We start from the raw sequence: 16,814 nt of genomic DNA, 5'->3' as shown, positions 1-16,814 counted from the left end.
TCTTGTTTGGGCTGCAGTTGAGTTTGTCAGAAATTAGATTCAAACTATATGATTCTTGTGCTTTTCTTTTTCATTTCAATATTTGCAGCTTAATTGTGGTCAGATGTATTTACCATTTTGTTGAATTCATTATATACACTGAAAAACAAAATGTGGTGAACAAATTTTCACCTAGAAACTGCAAGTAAATTTCACAGATAATTACAAGGAAACAACAAGTGAAACATTGAATTAAATGTGAAATTTGTGAAGTAGAAAGACTCAAATAGTATTTTCCCTGTACTACAATAATATCAGTTATATATATATCAGTTAATTCAACCACATTTTGGTCTTTATTTAGCAATAAAACATCAATACAAATAAAACACTGTTAAAGAAAGAGAGATAATTGGATTATGTTTTACAAGAAAATACGATTTCACTCTTTTTACTTCCAAAATTCATATTTAATTCATGCCATTTGTGAAATTTACTAGCAGTTTTTTTAATTAAAAGCAGTTTCTTCACTATTTTGTGTCAGTGCATGAACATTATTTGTAAACAGAAAAACTGTAAGGAGACGCATTTTAAAATGACTCTCATTGTAGAAGAGACTCTACATGGCTCTACATGTGCTGTATTTGCTGGCTGTGGAATAGCTCGGTCTAGTTCAGAGTTTTAGCGAGCTCCGTCAGGTCTGGATGTCTGATCAACATGGCTGATTTGCTCCTCCCTCCGTCTCTTTCCTCCTCACGTCCATCTCGGCTCGCCTCATCCCGTCAGAGAGGCTTCTGCATCTGAGCCGCTCTCTCGTCCTCCACGGCCTGCCGGCGACCCATGCTAAGAGGCAGACTCCCGGTCACACACATGTCCTCAGCCATTGCCCCCGTCAAACCCTCCGGCACCGCCGGCCCCAAAGAGGTGGAACTGATCCTGGTGAAGGAACAGAATGGGGTGCAGTTCACCTCCTCGGCCCTGGTCAGTCCCAGCGGTCAGACGCACCCCTCCGGAGAGGAGCGCGAGACCTGGGGCAAGAAGATCGACTTCCTCCTGTCCGTCATCGGCTTCGCCGTGGATCTCGCCAACGTCTGGAGGTTTCCTTACCTGTGCTATAAAAACGGTGGAGGTGAGAGACGGACAAGTCTGAGATGTGCTTGAGATTGATTAAACTTTTAGAAGAATATAGATTTTCTGTGGAAATCTGCCATTTACAGCTTTATTAGACGGTCTGAGAAATCAAGAGAGATGTTGATTTAAAATGTAAAAGCTTAACGATATAGAGCCTGTAAAACCTTGACGAACCAATAATGTGAACTCAATGCACATCACCAGTTTGGACCAGGGTTATTATATTTAACTATAATAATAACAATAATAATACATTTAAAAAGCTTTAAAAAAATCACAATTTTTTTCTTCTTAAGTTTAGTTAGTTTAGTTCTCATTTTCATTTAGTTTAACTTGATATACTAAATTAACTAAGATTAAAATTAAAATGTATACAAACTATATAGACAAAATAAATAAATTTAAATTTCACAATTCAAAATATTAATAAAAACTATAATAGTATCTTAATGATACTAAAATAACACTAAACTATTTGCCATACTTTAAATCCTGATTATTGTTCATCTAAAAAGTTTTCGCTTTTGCTTAAATGTTAAAAATTAGTTTTGAAGACATCTAATTTCTTTACAAAACTAACATTTTAGTTATATTTATTATTATATATTTTTGTTTTACAAAACTAAAGCTTTAGTTATATTATATTGCAAAACTAACCTTTTAGTTGTTAATTAGATTATTTTTGCTGAGTTATAGCAGTCAGAGAAGAGAGCAGTGCTCCTCTCAAATGCTGCTCTGTTTAGAGTGAATCTAGAGAAGAAGCGAGGGTTCATTTCTCATCATGGCATGATTCCCAGACCTCCACTGGTGTTATATCAGCTTTTATCATCGTACTCTCACTCTAACATGTATATCTGAGTATGTTTGTGCGGCTGTGTCAGGTGCGTTCCTGGTGCCGTACCTCTTCTTCATGGTGATCGCTGGGATGCCGCTCTTCTATATGGAGTTAGCTCTGGGTCAGTACAACCGTGAAGGAGCAGCAGGAGTCTGGAAGATCTGCCCCATCTTCAAAGGTACGTGACCTTCAGAAAGTTTCCTTTAGTGTGTGATGTACTATGATCCTCTGGCCTGTGTAAGTCTTAAGATGACAGCGCTGTTATGATCAGATGTTCACTGGCTCTTGAGGCAGAAGGGGTTTGTGTTCCCGAAACAAACTCATCATGGCAAACGGTGGACAGGTGCTGTTTATCTCCAGCTCAAGTCATCTGCAGTCAAATGGAAGACAGAAAAATTGGCTTTTAGTATGAAATTTGCCTGCCAGGCCTCAGTTGTTGGTGGATGGCAAATTTTGTGTCACTTCACTGGTATTGCATCATGACACCAGCATACGGAAGATACCGAGGCACCGTGACCTTTAGTTCTTCACTGCTCCTCAATAAACTAGCCTTTATAATGGGATATGAGACGCTTTCTGTAAAGAACAGGGCTGCGTTTCCTGAAACCTTCTTAACGCTACGTCGTTCTTAGTTAAGTATACCTGCTGTAAGTCATGCTTTCGTAAGGTTGGTTTGGACCACTCTTAGCTATACCTCAGTGCTGTTCACAGTTCACTCCGCTAGTGGCCACCACTGTGCAGAAAGCTTCTTCACATTTCAGATTAATTAATTTCATTAATCGTGTAGTGTACATTACCAGCTTGGACCAGGGTGATTATAGTCCACTATAAAACCATTTAAAACTGTTATGTAAAGGGATAGTTCATCCAAAAATGGAAATTCTGTCATCATTTATTCACCCTTAAGTCATTCCAAAGCTGTATGAGTTTCTGTCTTCTGTCGAACACAAAAGAAGAACATTTAAAGAATGCTGGTAAACGAACAGCTGCTGGTAGCTTTGAGGTCCATAGTATGTTTCCCCTATACTGTGAAAGTCAATGGCTAACAGCAACTGTTTGGTTACAACATTCTTCAAACTCTATGTGTTCAACTTTAGAAAGAAACTCATACAGGAACAACTTGACAATAAGTACATTTCATTTTTGGAAGAACTATCCCTTTAAAATTCAATAAACTTTAAGTCAAATAAATAAATAATAATAATAATAATAAAAAAAAATATATATATATGTATTATTATTTATTTCACTATTATTTATATATGTATATAAATGCAGCTAAGCAGAACTTCTGTGTTCCATTTAGTCTAACTTGCTGTACTAAAATAAATAAAACTAAAATAAAATATAAATATAAAAATATAAATAAAACAGTATATCTTTTTATGTGGTATAGCAGATTAAATATAAACAATAAAAAAGGCTTTCTGATATGGTAGAAGAACCAATGATAATTGGGACTTTATTGTTCTCCAAATAATCAGACCTGCTCGTCTATAGATTTGTGGATCTATCAGCTGTTCTGGTGCTGGTTTGGTAGTGTTGTTGATGCATGTTAAGAGGGAAAATGGGAAAATCTTCTGAAGGTGATATCAGTCCATCTCTGTGAATGCTCCTCAGCGGATACTGCATATCTAAACCTGGTGTAGAGCTAGATTGTGAACACGCTTCAGGGCTGAAAAAGCATCATCTGTTTCCTAAAGAAGCCTGTTTTGCATGTCCGTAACGGCTGTCAAGCATCTCACGGAGAGAGAGAGACGGAGACAGACATTTTAATCACAAGCTTGGCTCTCTGTGAGCCTGGCACTCGAGGAGAGATTACTGTAATTAGCGCTGATCAACATGTTTCCTTCCTCAGGATCGATGGCCTGAGAGGGCCGGGAATCACACATGTGCTGCTGATGTATGACGGGAGAATCCTGCTGTTTGCTTTCAGACAAAGAGCTCCGTTAGACGAGCCACGGGGTGTTTATGAGAACTAACTCTGGAAACTCAGACTAGCTCTCAGTGTGGTTCACTGGCTGTGACTCTTTCTGTCGTCTTGACTGACTGATGTGCTGCAGGAACGTCTTCAGGAGTAAAGCTGTAGTGAAAATAACTTAAAAATACTTTTTAAGAAGAGGAAATGCTGATCATCAGTTTCACTAGGTCAAGATTAATATTAAAAGAGCTAATGAGTAAAATGCTAATTAAAATTAAAATTTTATTTTTAATCCTGTTAACTGACTTCAGGACATGGTTTGTGCTTCAGAATTAAACACATAAAAAAAACAAGAGGCCAGGGTTGGAAATTTAAATGATGCTTTGATTCAGCAGGTAGTAGCTAATTTGGGATTATTTCAGTTATTATGTATTTATCATTATAAGTTATTGATATGGTTATTAATAATAGTTGTGAATGCAATCATGACAATGCTTGTAAAAAATTATTGTAAAAGTGTATTTTATCTTTCCGTACAAAGAATGAACGTGATGCCACTTCCATGCTCTAACAGGGTTCTTCACGAACATTTTTTGCTAAATAAAACTTAATGAAACAATCATTTAAAAATAAGGTTCACTTTAATTTAAATGAAATTAATAATGATATTAAAATAAATTTGATAAGATAAATGCTAATTTCATTTGTGTCCTTTTAAATGTAGGCAATACATAAATAAATACATAAATAAATAAATACATAAATGCATGAATTCATACATGAATGATTATTGGAGTAAAATACTATTTCAGTTTTTCTACTTCAAAATGTCATGTTTCAGTGTGCTACTTTTTTGTATTATTTGTGAAATTTACTAGCAATTTCTGAGAGAAAATTGTTTCAAAGTAAATCCTACACCATTTTTTCCTCAGTGCAGTTTATGGATTCCCTCATCTGAATAGTATATTCTTTTTTATATTATATTTTATGTAATGAATTGAAATATAAATCCCTGTTGAAAAGATGGTCTGAGACCTGGTTAGTGCTGGTTTGGTGCTGGTGGTCTACCATAGGCTGACTGACCAGCACGGTCTGTATGGTGAGACTGACCAAGAAAGAGGTGTTTGTTAAACTAGTCAGTTAACCAGCACAGCATCATCCAGAACATAAGCCGGTGAGCAGCTGATGGTGTTTCCAGCAGCAGTATCTTCATGTTTCTGCTGGTTTTGCTCAGGCGTGGGCTTCACGGTGATCCTGATCTCGCTGTACGTGGGCTTCTACTATAACGTGATCATCGCCTGGGCTCTCTTCTACCTGTTCTCCTCCTTCTCCGCGGAGCTGCCCTGGATCAACTGCAACAACACCTGGAACAGTCCCAACTGCTCCGACCTCAACGCCACGCTGCTCAACGACACACACAAGTCCACGCCGGCGCTCGAGTACTTCGAGTACGTACTCATGTCCTTCACAAACACTGACCTGGGGCCGGCTGCAGAAACTGTTTAGGCTAGTCTTAAAAAGTCATCTAATTTATTTATTTTTTCTTCAAGACCAGTCATACTTTTTTAAATTCAACTATGAAAAGGTAGATTGGTCATATTTGTCTTGTAAAAGTAAGACTGATTACCACTTGGCAATTTTTTTTTTCAAAACTTTACACACAGAATCTTTACGTGTCACACAGTTTCTGAAAGCTGTCACTCAAACAGCAGAAGCACACACCAAATCTGCTAAACCAGACACTAATTCTCGGACTTTGACTCAGTTTTAAATTTCACAAAACACTTTTTGCAAAACACAGCACAGTTCTCTATGTAGCACACACAAATCTAACAGGAATTAACATTATGGCAAAGGTGTTTGCAAAATGTTTGCCTTTGAGATGTGTTTGTGATGCAGTGCTTCATTTTGCAAGAGATGTGAGGCATTTGGCATTTTGTGTGCAATTCTTGGATTTGTGTGTAAAGTAAAAATAAAAAAAGAGGCAAAGTTTTGAAAATGTGTGCAGTTGAAAAAAAAAACTGTAGTTGGTCAAACTAGTTCTTAAGACACAGTCTTAACAAGTTCATGCAACTGGCCCCTGAAGCCGTGGCTGTGGAGTACGATCATGTGTTGATGTTGATCTGCAGGCGAGGCATGCTGCATCTCCACGAGAGCACCGGCATCGATGACCTGGGTCTGCCGCGCTGGCAGCTCACCGCCTGCCTGGCCGTGGTCATCGTGGTGCTCTACTTCAGTCTGTGGAAGGGAGTCAAGACCTCAGGGAAGGTTCGAGATCTTACATGAACTTCCGGTGGTTTGCTGGTCTTCTGCTCTATCCAGACTGGTGTTTAGTGTGTAAGCACACAAAGCCCCTCTAAACCAAACCAGACTGGCCAGACCAGGAGACCAGCAAACATCAACCAGTCAATGTTTCTGATAGATTAGATGTGCTTGCAAACGTTTCACAACACCGTTCATATGCTCTTCACAAATCTACTTACAGCTGTCATGCAGCTGTTCCGTTCTTGGATTATAAGTGAATATTTAGTTGTTTGGTAGTTTAAGCATCATATAAATGAGATGCATTTATGTTGTACAGTGACATTCATGCCATGTGTGTGTGTGTGTGTGTGCGTGCGCGTGCGTGTGTGTGTGTGTGTGTGTGTGTGTGTGTGTGTGTGTGTGTGTAGGTGGTGTGGATCACAGCCACGATGCCCTATGTTGTCCTCACCGTCCTGCTGCTGCGCGGCGTCACACTGCCTGGAGCCATCGATGGCATTAAAGCCTACCTGAGCGTGGACTTCCTGCGCCTGTGTGACGCTCAGGTACACACACACACACACACACAGAGAGAGAGAGAGAGAGAGAGAGATACAAACACTTAAACACATACATGCATGCACACTAAACACAAATACAACTTTACACACACGTTTGCATTACTGCTCAAAAATAAGACGGTTGGTATATTGTTGTTGTTTTGTTTTTTGAAAGAGTTTAATACTTTACTTTTATTCAGCAAGGATGCATTAAATCTATCAAAAGTGACAGTAAAGACATTTATAACGTCACAAAAGATTTCTATTTCAAATAAATGCTGTTGTTTTTAACTTTCTATTCATCTGTGAATCCTGAAAATAAAATGTATCACAGTTTCCACAAAAATATTGAGCAGCACAACTGTGTTCAACATCAATAATAATCAGAATATTAATAATAATCAGCTCTGCAGCTGATAAAAAGGCTTTGCAGAGAGTTATCAAGACTGCACAGAACATCACAAATCAACAGCTGCCTGCTCTGGACGACATCTTTGCCTCCCGCTGTCTGCAGAAAAGGCTCTATATTTTGAAGGACTCGTATCACCCCGCACATCACTTATTTGATCTGTTGCCGTCTGGGAAACGGTACAGGTCTATCAAAACACATACCACAACATTCATGAATAGTTTTTATCCTAAAGCTATAACCATACTGAACACTGAACTGAAAATACATTCTTGACATGTAAGAAGAATCCATCATGTGCCGTTATATTGAGCATTGAGCACTTCATTTCACTCACCACGGTGAAAATTATTATTAATATTATTTTTCCTTACGTGAAAATTTTATTTTAATTTTTTAAATAATTTGTAGCTGGATACGTTGGTATATTTATAATTTTGTTGTATGTAAAGTACAATGACATTAAACAACAATCTGAGAAATGTTTGATGAGCAGTAAATCAGTATATTATTATGATTTCTGAAGATCATGTGACACTGAAGACTGCAGTAATGATGCTGAAAATACAGCTGCAGATCACAGAAATAAATTACAGTTTAACACATATTCACACAGAAAACAGCTGTTTTACATTAGAATAATATTTCACAGTTTTTACAGTATTTTTTGTCAAATAAATGTAGCCTTCTTTCAAAAACATAAAAAAAATCTTCCCAATTCCAAAATTATAAACAGCACTGTATCTCACTTTATATAGAAAAATAATAATAGTAATTGTAACAAAAGCCTAACCATACTACTAAAATAAGACAACGTTTTGGAATAAAACAATATTCAATAGCCAAAACATTATATTTGAATCATTTTAGCTTTGAAGTGTGCCAAAGCTTTTGTATGTTCCCAAAGGAAGGTTTTGTCAGATGTAACACACTTCTGTCATCTCTCTCTCTCTCACACACACACACACACACACACACCTGCTGAGATGTGTAACGCTCTCCTTTAAACGCACATTCAGTATAATTGCATTAAAGAGCAGCAGAAGGTTTATCGCTCTTTGAGAGCCTGTGACATTTATATTAGAGTTTTGATCGGTCAGTCGCACAGATTCAGACTCGCATGTGTGTGTGTGTGTGTGTGTGTTTATGAATCAATCTCATAAGAGTCACTCTTGTCCTCATGCCGCAGCGGCAGGTGAAGTTACTATCAGTCATAAGTAAGTTTTTCCACGATCTGCGATTCTCTCTCAGAGCACCACTTGGCAAAGGGACCTCAAAGCGGCAATTTCAGAATTAGATTAGACACATGTGTGCAGCAGCAATTTGCTAAATTACCCTGTATTCACAAGTGTCTTTCATCTTTCTGCTGAATGAGTTTCCTGCAATTATCTCTAATGATAGCTGTTGTGCGGCCCCTTTGTGCGGCCGGCCGGGGCCGTTTGTGTCGCAGGTCTGGATCGAGGCCGCCACGCAGATCTGCTTTTCTCTGGGAGTGGGGTTTGGTGTGCTAATCGCCTTCTCCAGCTACAACAAATTCAGCAACAACTGCTACAGGTGAGCAGAGGAGTCGTACAGAGCGGCGAGAACCCAAACACACACACACACACATATAAACACATACTCACACACACACACACACACTCAAGCACGCATACACACACACACACACACACACAATGGCTTCCATTTTTAGTTGGGACTCTCCATAGACGTAATGGTTTTTATTCTGTATTTTCAAAAAACTTCATTGTGTATGATTTATAAGCTTGTTTTCTCCTGCAGACCTCAAACACGTCAAAATTGACTGGTATTACTATCCTTGTGGGGACATTTGGTCTCCATCTTGTGATACATACCAGGAACACACACACACACACACACAGACACACACACACACTCAAGCACGCATACACACACACACACACAGACACACACACACACACACACACACACACACACACACTCAAGCACGCATACACACACACACACACACTCAAGCATGCATACACACACACGCATACACACACACACACACACACACACACACTCACACTCAAGCACGCACACACACACACACACACACACACACACACACTCAAGCACGCACACACACACACACACATACTCACACACACACACAGACCGTTTGTCACACTTCACTGCTGAATTAAAAGCCCTTTGATGCATCTGCGTGTTTGAACTGAGTGATGTTGTGTTACAGAGACGCCATCATCACCAGCTCCATCAACTCTCTGACCAGCTTCTTCTCTGGGTTCGTCATATTCTCCTTCTTGGGTTACATGTCACAGAAACACAACGTCGCTCTAGATAAAGTCGCCACAGACGGTGAGTGAGTTTCTATTGTTTGCCTGTCATTCGCCTGAAAACGTGCAGCTCATAATAACATATAATATAGCATTTATTAATATTCATATTATGTACTAACACATTTTAACTTTCAATTAACATTAGCTTATATATTACAAACAATCATGAATTAACAATTAACAGCAGTATAGTTATAGTTCATGATAACTAACATTAGCTACTGTTTTGTTATTAATATTGCTTGTTGTTTTCACAATAATTAAGTAATAAAACAACAACAACAACAACAACTGATTAGTGTAATGCTAAATTATTAAAGACTAATTTATGTTTTCTTATGATCTTTAAAACCGTTTGATCTGCTGAGTTCTGCCTGAATGCTTGGAATTAATTTATAGACAAAAATAAGTCTCTTCAATTGATTAAAAATACAGTTGGTCTAAAAACTGCAATATTAAGAAATATTATTACAATATAAACTAGCTGTTTTCTCTGTGAATATGTGTTAAACTGTAATGTATTTCTGTGATCTGCAGCTGTATTTTCAGCATCATTACTCCAGTCTTCAGTGTCACATGATCTTCAGAAATCATAATAATATACTGATTTACTGCTCAACAAACATCTCTGATTATTATCAATGTTGAACACAGTTGTGCTGAACAATATTTTTGTGGAAACTGTGATGCATTTTATTTTCAGGATTAACAGAAATCACATTATAAATGTCTTTACTCACTTTTGTCACGTTTGATCAATTTAATCCATCCTTGATGAATAAAAATAAACATTTCTTAACAAAAACAAAACACACACAAAAACTTTCTACCCCTAATGGTTTGAAAAATAGCATAAATTATTTCTTTATAAATATTTTTTTTATTATTATTTAAATACATAAGATAATTCAGATAATGAAGGGAAACAGTGTTTATTTCTCCACCTGATGGAGTTTGTAATTGTTTTATTACATCACTTTACTATTAAACCAACACGTGGAAAATAGTACAAATGAAGTAATAATAGATGTATAAATTATGTGTGTGTTGTGTAAATGAAAAGGGTATTATGCATGTTTTTTGGTGATTGCATATAAAAATATACAGTGTTGGTTTATAACTGGAATTGATATGATTGTGATATTCTAATCAGTTCTAGATTAATACAGCATCTTCAGAGTTATTATCGGTGTATGTGGAGGTGTTGAATCTTTGTTGTTTGCGTCTCTCCAGGTCCTGGTCTGGTGTTCATTATTTACCCAGAAGCCATTGCTACACTGCCGGGTTCCTCAGTGTGGGCTGTGATCTTCTTCATCATGCTGCTGACTCTGGGAATCGACAGCGCTGTGAGTCTCAGGATCGTGTCTGATCTGATCTCGAACACAAGACTTTGTCAGTACAGTATTAACCCTCCAAATACATTCAAAAAGACTAGACTATTTTCACATTCTGGATCCGTCTGGACCTGAAGAATTGATACAAAAAACATATATATATATGATATTTGAATTGTATAAGATCATACCATTTTACCAGTATTAACCCTTTTGGAATAAATAGAATTTAATTAAATTATTTGACTTTATCACTCATGATTGGTCAAAAACCATCCAAATATATGAAACATACACTGTAAAAGAAATCCCGTAACATTTACAGTAAAACAGCTGTGGTTGCCAGAATGTTACAAAAACAAAAACAAAAAGGTAGCAACATTTTCTTTTTAACTTCCAAAAATGGTATACTACTGTAAAATTACATGTAATGTCCATTACAGTTTTTCACCATATATAGTAGGGAAAATTAGCATTAACCAATTAACAGGTTTTTAATGTAGCATTTTTACAGTCTTTTACCGTTAAAATCATGGTAATTGTTTACAGTGTACATATTTTTTTCTAACAAAACAACATCAAAACAACATCAATATTAATCTGAAAAGTTTTCAAAGTAAATAAATTAATTTTACTTGCTTTTTAATTTGTTTTTACTTCCAAAAACGTGATCAGTTTTTCATGCTGGAGTGGTTCGTCAATAGGTGACAAATTCATGTTTATCAAAAACATTTTGCCCAGAAGTGTGTGAGACGTGGGGAATATATTTATATACTTAATACTTACTTAATATACTTAATACTTACTTGTATAGCTAAGTATTTGTTGGTGCCTAATGGTACTCCATGCATACTGAGTCCAAAATGAGCTGAACATAAAACATTGTTTGTTCATTCATTCATTCAAATGGTTATATCTCTTAACAGTTCTTTCATTCAAAGGTTTGTTCCCTTACTAAAAACTAATAATTTTTCATTTTATTTTATTATTTTATTTTTTTTTAATGTATGGATCTCTTCCGGGTCAAAATGGACCCGTGTGTGTTTACGAGGGTCAATGCTGTAAATGGTGGCTGTAAGCTCAGTCCTGATGAACGCCAGCGCTGTAGCTGCATCTGAACGCTGTTTTTCAGATGGGAGGGATGGAGTCTGTGATCACGGGACTCATCGACGAATTCAAGTTCCTGCACAAACATCGAGAGCTCTTCACACTCTTCATCGTGGTCTCCACGTTCCTCATCTCTCTCATCTGTGTCACAAACGTACGTGAGACACAAACGCTCCTCTAATGAGCTTCTCGTCTGATTATGAAGAGTCTCTCGTGTGGAATCTCGATCTGGTCTCGTCTCTCTGTCTCTCTGCAGGGTGGCATCTACGTCTTCACGCTGTTGGACCACTTTGCCGCCGGGACATCGATTCTGTTTGGAGTGCTGATTGAGGCCATCGGCATCGCCTGGTTCTACGGTGAGGCTGATCGCTGCTCCTGCATGTGCGCTGAAGCTGATGTGGCATTAGGGGCTGATGGTCTATCAGACGGCTGTGCTCCGGGGCCGCTGGTGCTCATTAGGCTCCCAGAGCTCGGATATCAGCCGAGGAACGCTCTTCACACAAACACCTATCAATCTAACATTCGATTCTAACTCCAGATTGTCAGTTTTGACCCTGTCAAATGTTTCTTATTTTCAATTAGTTTAATTTGATGTGATAAAATAACTCAAACTAAAGTGTATTATTTTCAAACTAAAGTGTATTATTTTTAACTCAAACTGTATTATTATTAATAATAATAATAATACAAACAACAAAAAACAACAATAACAAAATTACTAAAACTAACTAAAATTAAAGTGACAATGAAAAATAATAATAATAATAATTATTATTATTACATTTTATTTTTATGGTCTCCTTTAGACATTGCTGATTATAGGTAACTTGTCAACTCCATGTGAACTAGCAGTCATTAGAGTATTAGTAGACCGTCTGCTGAATATCTGTTAACACTTTATTTTGATGGACAATACACTGACTATAAGTAACTTTGCAAGCATGTCATCTGATTCTACTAACTCTGATCTAACAGTCTACTAATACTCTAATGACTGCTAGTTGACATGGAGTTGCAAAGTTACTTACTGTTAGTAGAATGTCTAAAGTGGACTATCAGAATAAAGTGATACCTCTGCTTACACCCCCAGTGATGGTTCGTTTAGGAGTGGACCTTCATCTTTACTTTTTTTTAAATCATACATGTTCACAAGAAGTCTCTACCTGATAAAATCATTTTTTTCAGTTTTTCAGTGGGTTAGTCTGAGCGCGTATGTTTACTTTTGGCACTAAAACACTCTTTTGCATCTGTCTGAAGTGGAAACGAGTAGCAGTGCGCTGCTCAATTTCATTTCAGTATTTAGCCATTATTTATCACTTTATTAAATATTCACATTTCACTGGTATACAGTACAACAACTTGTTCTGTCTTGTTTAAAAAGTCTTTTAGATAGGTGAGGTTTGGCTAACACTGCTATTGTGGCTACATGAGATGAGTCTTGAACATTACGGTTAGAAATTCTCCTCAAATGTTTCTGTGTAATTCACGCGTTGACTTTCTCCTGGAAAAGCCATGTTTTTGCCTTGAGCGATCTGGCATGCGGTCGCAGGGATGTGAACTTTGCAAACAGACCCGAGGCAGCGAGCGATTCCTGAAGACCTGATCTTCAGCGTGACTCGGTGAGCTCAGGACCGTCAGATCGTTTGACCTGCTCTGCTGTCGGTCAGAGCGAGACACACGGGCCCCGGGCTCCGCTGGCCTTTCTGGAGGCTGCATTACCTGCTGAACACCTGCGCCTTTGGCCCTGAGCTCTGCTCTCGCTGTCTGCTGCGATCAGACGTCAAGCCTCGATCAAACCCTGCGGTCACACAGATCTGCTCTAAAGGGAAGACTCCAGGGCGTTTGCTTCCAAGGATTCTGTCATTTTCATCAAAACTCAAAGTGATATTGTTTCATGTGGAGCACGGCGTAATGCAGTCCCTTTGTCAGCATTACCATATTCATATGTTAAAATATGTGGTTTGGTCAAGTGCGTTTAAGAAGAAGGGACTGTTTTCCTTCATAACTCTGTGGCTACTACAAATCTACATGCCAGTTTTTATATAACGTGATAAATATTTATACCGGCCACTACAGTTAAAAAAAAATAATAATTATAATAATATATATATACTTTTTTTTTTTTTATTATTATGATTAAATAAATGCAGCTTTGATGAGCAGAAGAGACTTCTTTCAAAAACATTAAGACAATCTCTCAGACCCTGACCTAGACTTCTGAGACAGGACAGGTCAGAGGTCGCATCATTCCAAACTGTTACAGTTGTAGTAACAGTGGTTGGACAATTGAAATATTAGTTACATGAATCAATTATAATGCCTGTTGCTTTTTAAATATTTGAAATTAGTTAAATCGGCTGATATGTAGAAGATGTCTTCAATTAAAGATTTTGATGAAAAACAAATGTAATTTTAAAGAGTCCGTTTCCAATTTAGTTAAGCAATTTATGATTCATATCTGCTGTTACGGTACATCCTGATAGCCGCAATAACATCTTTGATTTTTGCGGTAGGAGCTGCAGTATGAATTCACCAACAACATCAATAGATATCATTCAGAGTTTGGATTCAAAGGCATGAACACTTTGAAAAGCAGAAGACAAATACATGTCTCTGCATTTTCTCGATCCTGACCAGCATGTGTGTGTTCAGGTGTGGATCGCTTCAGCGATGATATCCAGGAGATGATCGGACAGAGACCTGGCCTCTACTGGAGACTGTGCTGGAAGTTTGTCAGTCCGTGTTTCCTCCTGGTGCGTTCACTCTGTCCAACACAACACACATATCACCAAACTCCGTTAGATACCATTAACCCGTGCCTGTTTTCTCTCCCCTTCACTCAGTTCATGGTTGTTGTGAGTTTTGCGACGTTCAATCCTCCCAAGTACGGCTCTTATTATTTCCCCACATGGGCCACGATGGTGGGCTGGTGTTTGTCCATCTCCTCCATGATCATGGTGCCGCTCTACGCCATCTACAAGTTCTGCTCTCTGCCCGGAAGCTTTTGTGACGTGAGTATTTCATATTCGTCAATATGCAAAACACTATCAAGATGAATTAAGTCAAGCCACATTTACTTCTATAGCGCTTTATACAAAAGCTGTTTTGAAGCAGCTTCAGAGTAATGAAGTGGAATATAGAATAATTAATTAATTATGATACAAATTCAGTTCATCTTTAAGCATACAGAAAACAATAGTATCATTATTCAGATCAATTCAGTTCAAATTTAATTATCATCCAATAGTGTCGGTGTCGTTGAATCAATAATATTACTGAACAATAATATTGCATTGCATTGGACTAATATTTACAGACTTTGTTCACACATGGTATAACGTTTTGGGGATTTTGATACACTTGTCGTTTTCCTGGTCAAAATTGACCAGCCAAAAAAAACAAATAGTCTATACATTTCTTCTCATGCTATATTGTCACCAAATCTTGAATTCAATCTTTTTGTCAACTTGTTTTCTTGCAATAAGCACAGGTTTTGTCTTTCGTTTTGGAGCTGATTTATCATGTATCTGTTTTTGAGTGAAAAAAGCATTATTTGTGGATCATTTTGCCAAAGTTCACTCAAAAGCTGAAGTGCATAAGCTCAGACCAATGATAATATCACATAATGAGAGATTTGCTAACTATTTTGGTCACACTTCATTTTAAGGTCCAGTTCTCACTATTGACTATGACTTTTGCCTCAACAAACTCCTAAACTGCTGCTTATTAAACGTCAGTAAGGTAGTTAAATTAGGTTTAGGTATGGGGTTTAAGGATTAAGGGATCTCAATTATGGTCATGCAGAATAAGCCATTAATATATGCTTTATAATTAGGCTGTGTTTCCACATCATTTTTGTCCAGGAAGACTATATTTCAGTACAGCACAAGAGTTAAACATTCATCGCTGCACAGAAATCATACTGCATGCATGTGATGTCCCTGCGTTTGTCTGGTTGTTTCTGTGATTCTGTGTGAATATGGTGCTGGATTATCTCGGCAGAAACTGGCGTACGCCATCACTCCTGAGACTGAGCATCACCTGGTGGAGCGTGGAGAGGTGCGGCAGTTCACGGTGAGCATCACGGGTGGCTTCATGTGTACGGCCGAACAAGGAAGATTACATAAATTTAATGGGTGAACTTTCAGTTATGCTAAACGTGACATTTTACTGCACCGTTATCACAGTCGATCCTCAGCACAGATATGGTGTGATTGTTCTGGCTTCACTAATGTTGAAGTCTTTAGTGATTTCTGATTTGATTTCTGCTGTTTGCATATTTTCAGCTTGTGTTTGTGAAGAGCGTTGTATGAATATGACTTGTTTCTCACAGCTTCATCACTGGCTGGTGGTTTGAGGTGATGATGAAGACGATGAAGATGATGATGGCACTCACTCCATGGACTCGATCCATGAGGGAAACGCTGACAGAAGCGTATTACTAGTTGTTTCTTTCTTGCATAATCAGACATGTGGCTGTTTTGTGACTTCGATCACAGTGTGGTTGACATTCTGTCAGTATCAGTTTTACTCTCAGTATATGATGACTGTTATGATGGCTGATGTTGTCCCCACTGACTGTTTGTTTGTTTATTTATTATATATATTTTGTTTGTGGTCAGAGGTCAACTGAGCCTTATTGATAAATGTGATTGACGTGTCAAAAACTGTACAAAAGACATCTTTAGCAACACTTACATTTAGAGACGTCTATATAGTGCTATTGCAAAAACAAATAAATGAATAAATCTATCCTCTCTGTGTTTGAGAAGTGCAAATGCATTTACGACTTAACAAGTTCAATTGATCACAACAAAACTCTTTCATTTCCATGCTTGCTTCCAGTATCGAACAGAAGAGATCTCCTCATCCAAGAAGGTTCAACTGTTAGTCACTACATGTTTGCAGAACTGCAGAAAATCAATCTGTAGGAAACAGCATGCAGTGATTGTTTTGTTTGTATTTAATCC

The 16,814-nt window shown here is 37.7% G+C and overlaps 1 protein-coding gene across 1 annotated transcript; it reads left to right on the top strand.

Moving 5' to 3' along the window:
* Nucleotides 1-819: 819 nt before the first annotated feature.
* Nucleotides 820-16,201, top strand: LOC306887382 (sodium-dependent dopamine transporter-like; the record flags this gene model as incomplete). Its single annotated transcript, XM_079445064.1, has 14 exons — nt 820-1,108; nt 1,992-2,123; nt 5,101-5,314; nt 5,996-6,134; nt 6,539-6,673; nt 8,527-8,630; nt 9,298-9,422; nt 10,637-10,749; nt 11,870-11,998; nt 12,101-12,200; nt 14,497-14,597; nt 14,688-14,855; nt 15,847-15,918; nt 16,178-16,201. 14 exons carry the CDS (start codon nt 820-822, stop codon nt 16,199-16,201), a joined length of 1,845 nt encoding a protein of 614 aa, XP_079301190.1.
* Between the last annotated feature and the right edge of the window lie 613 nt (nt 16,202-16,814).

The sequence above is a fragment of the Barbus barbus genome (genome assembly GCF_936440315.1).
Source record: "Barbus barbus genome assembly, chromosome: 21".
NCBI classification, from domain to species: domain Eukaryota; kingdom Metazoa; phylum Chordata; class Actinopteri; order Cypriniformes; family Cyprinidae; genus Barbus; species Barbus barbus.
This window is presented reverse-complemented; position numbering and strand designations above follow the sequence as displayed.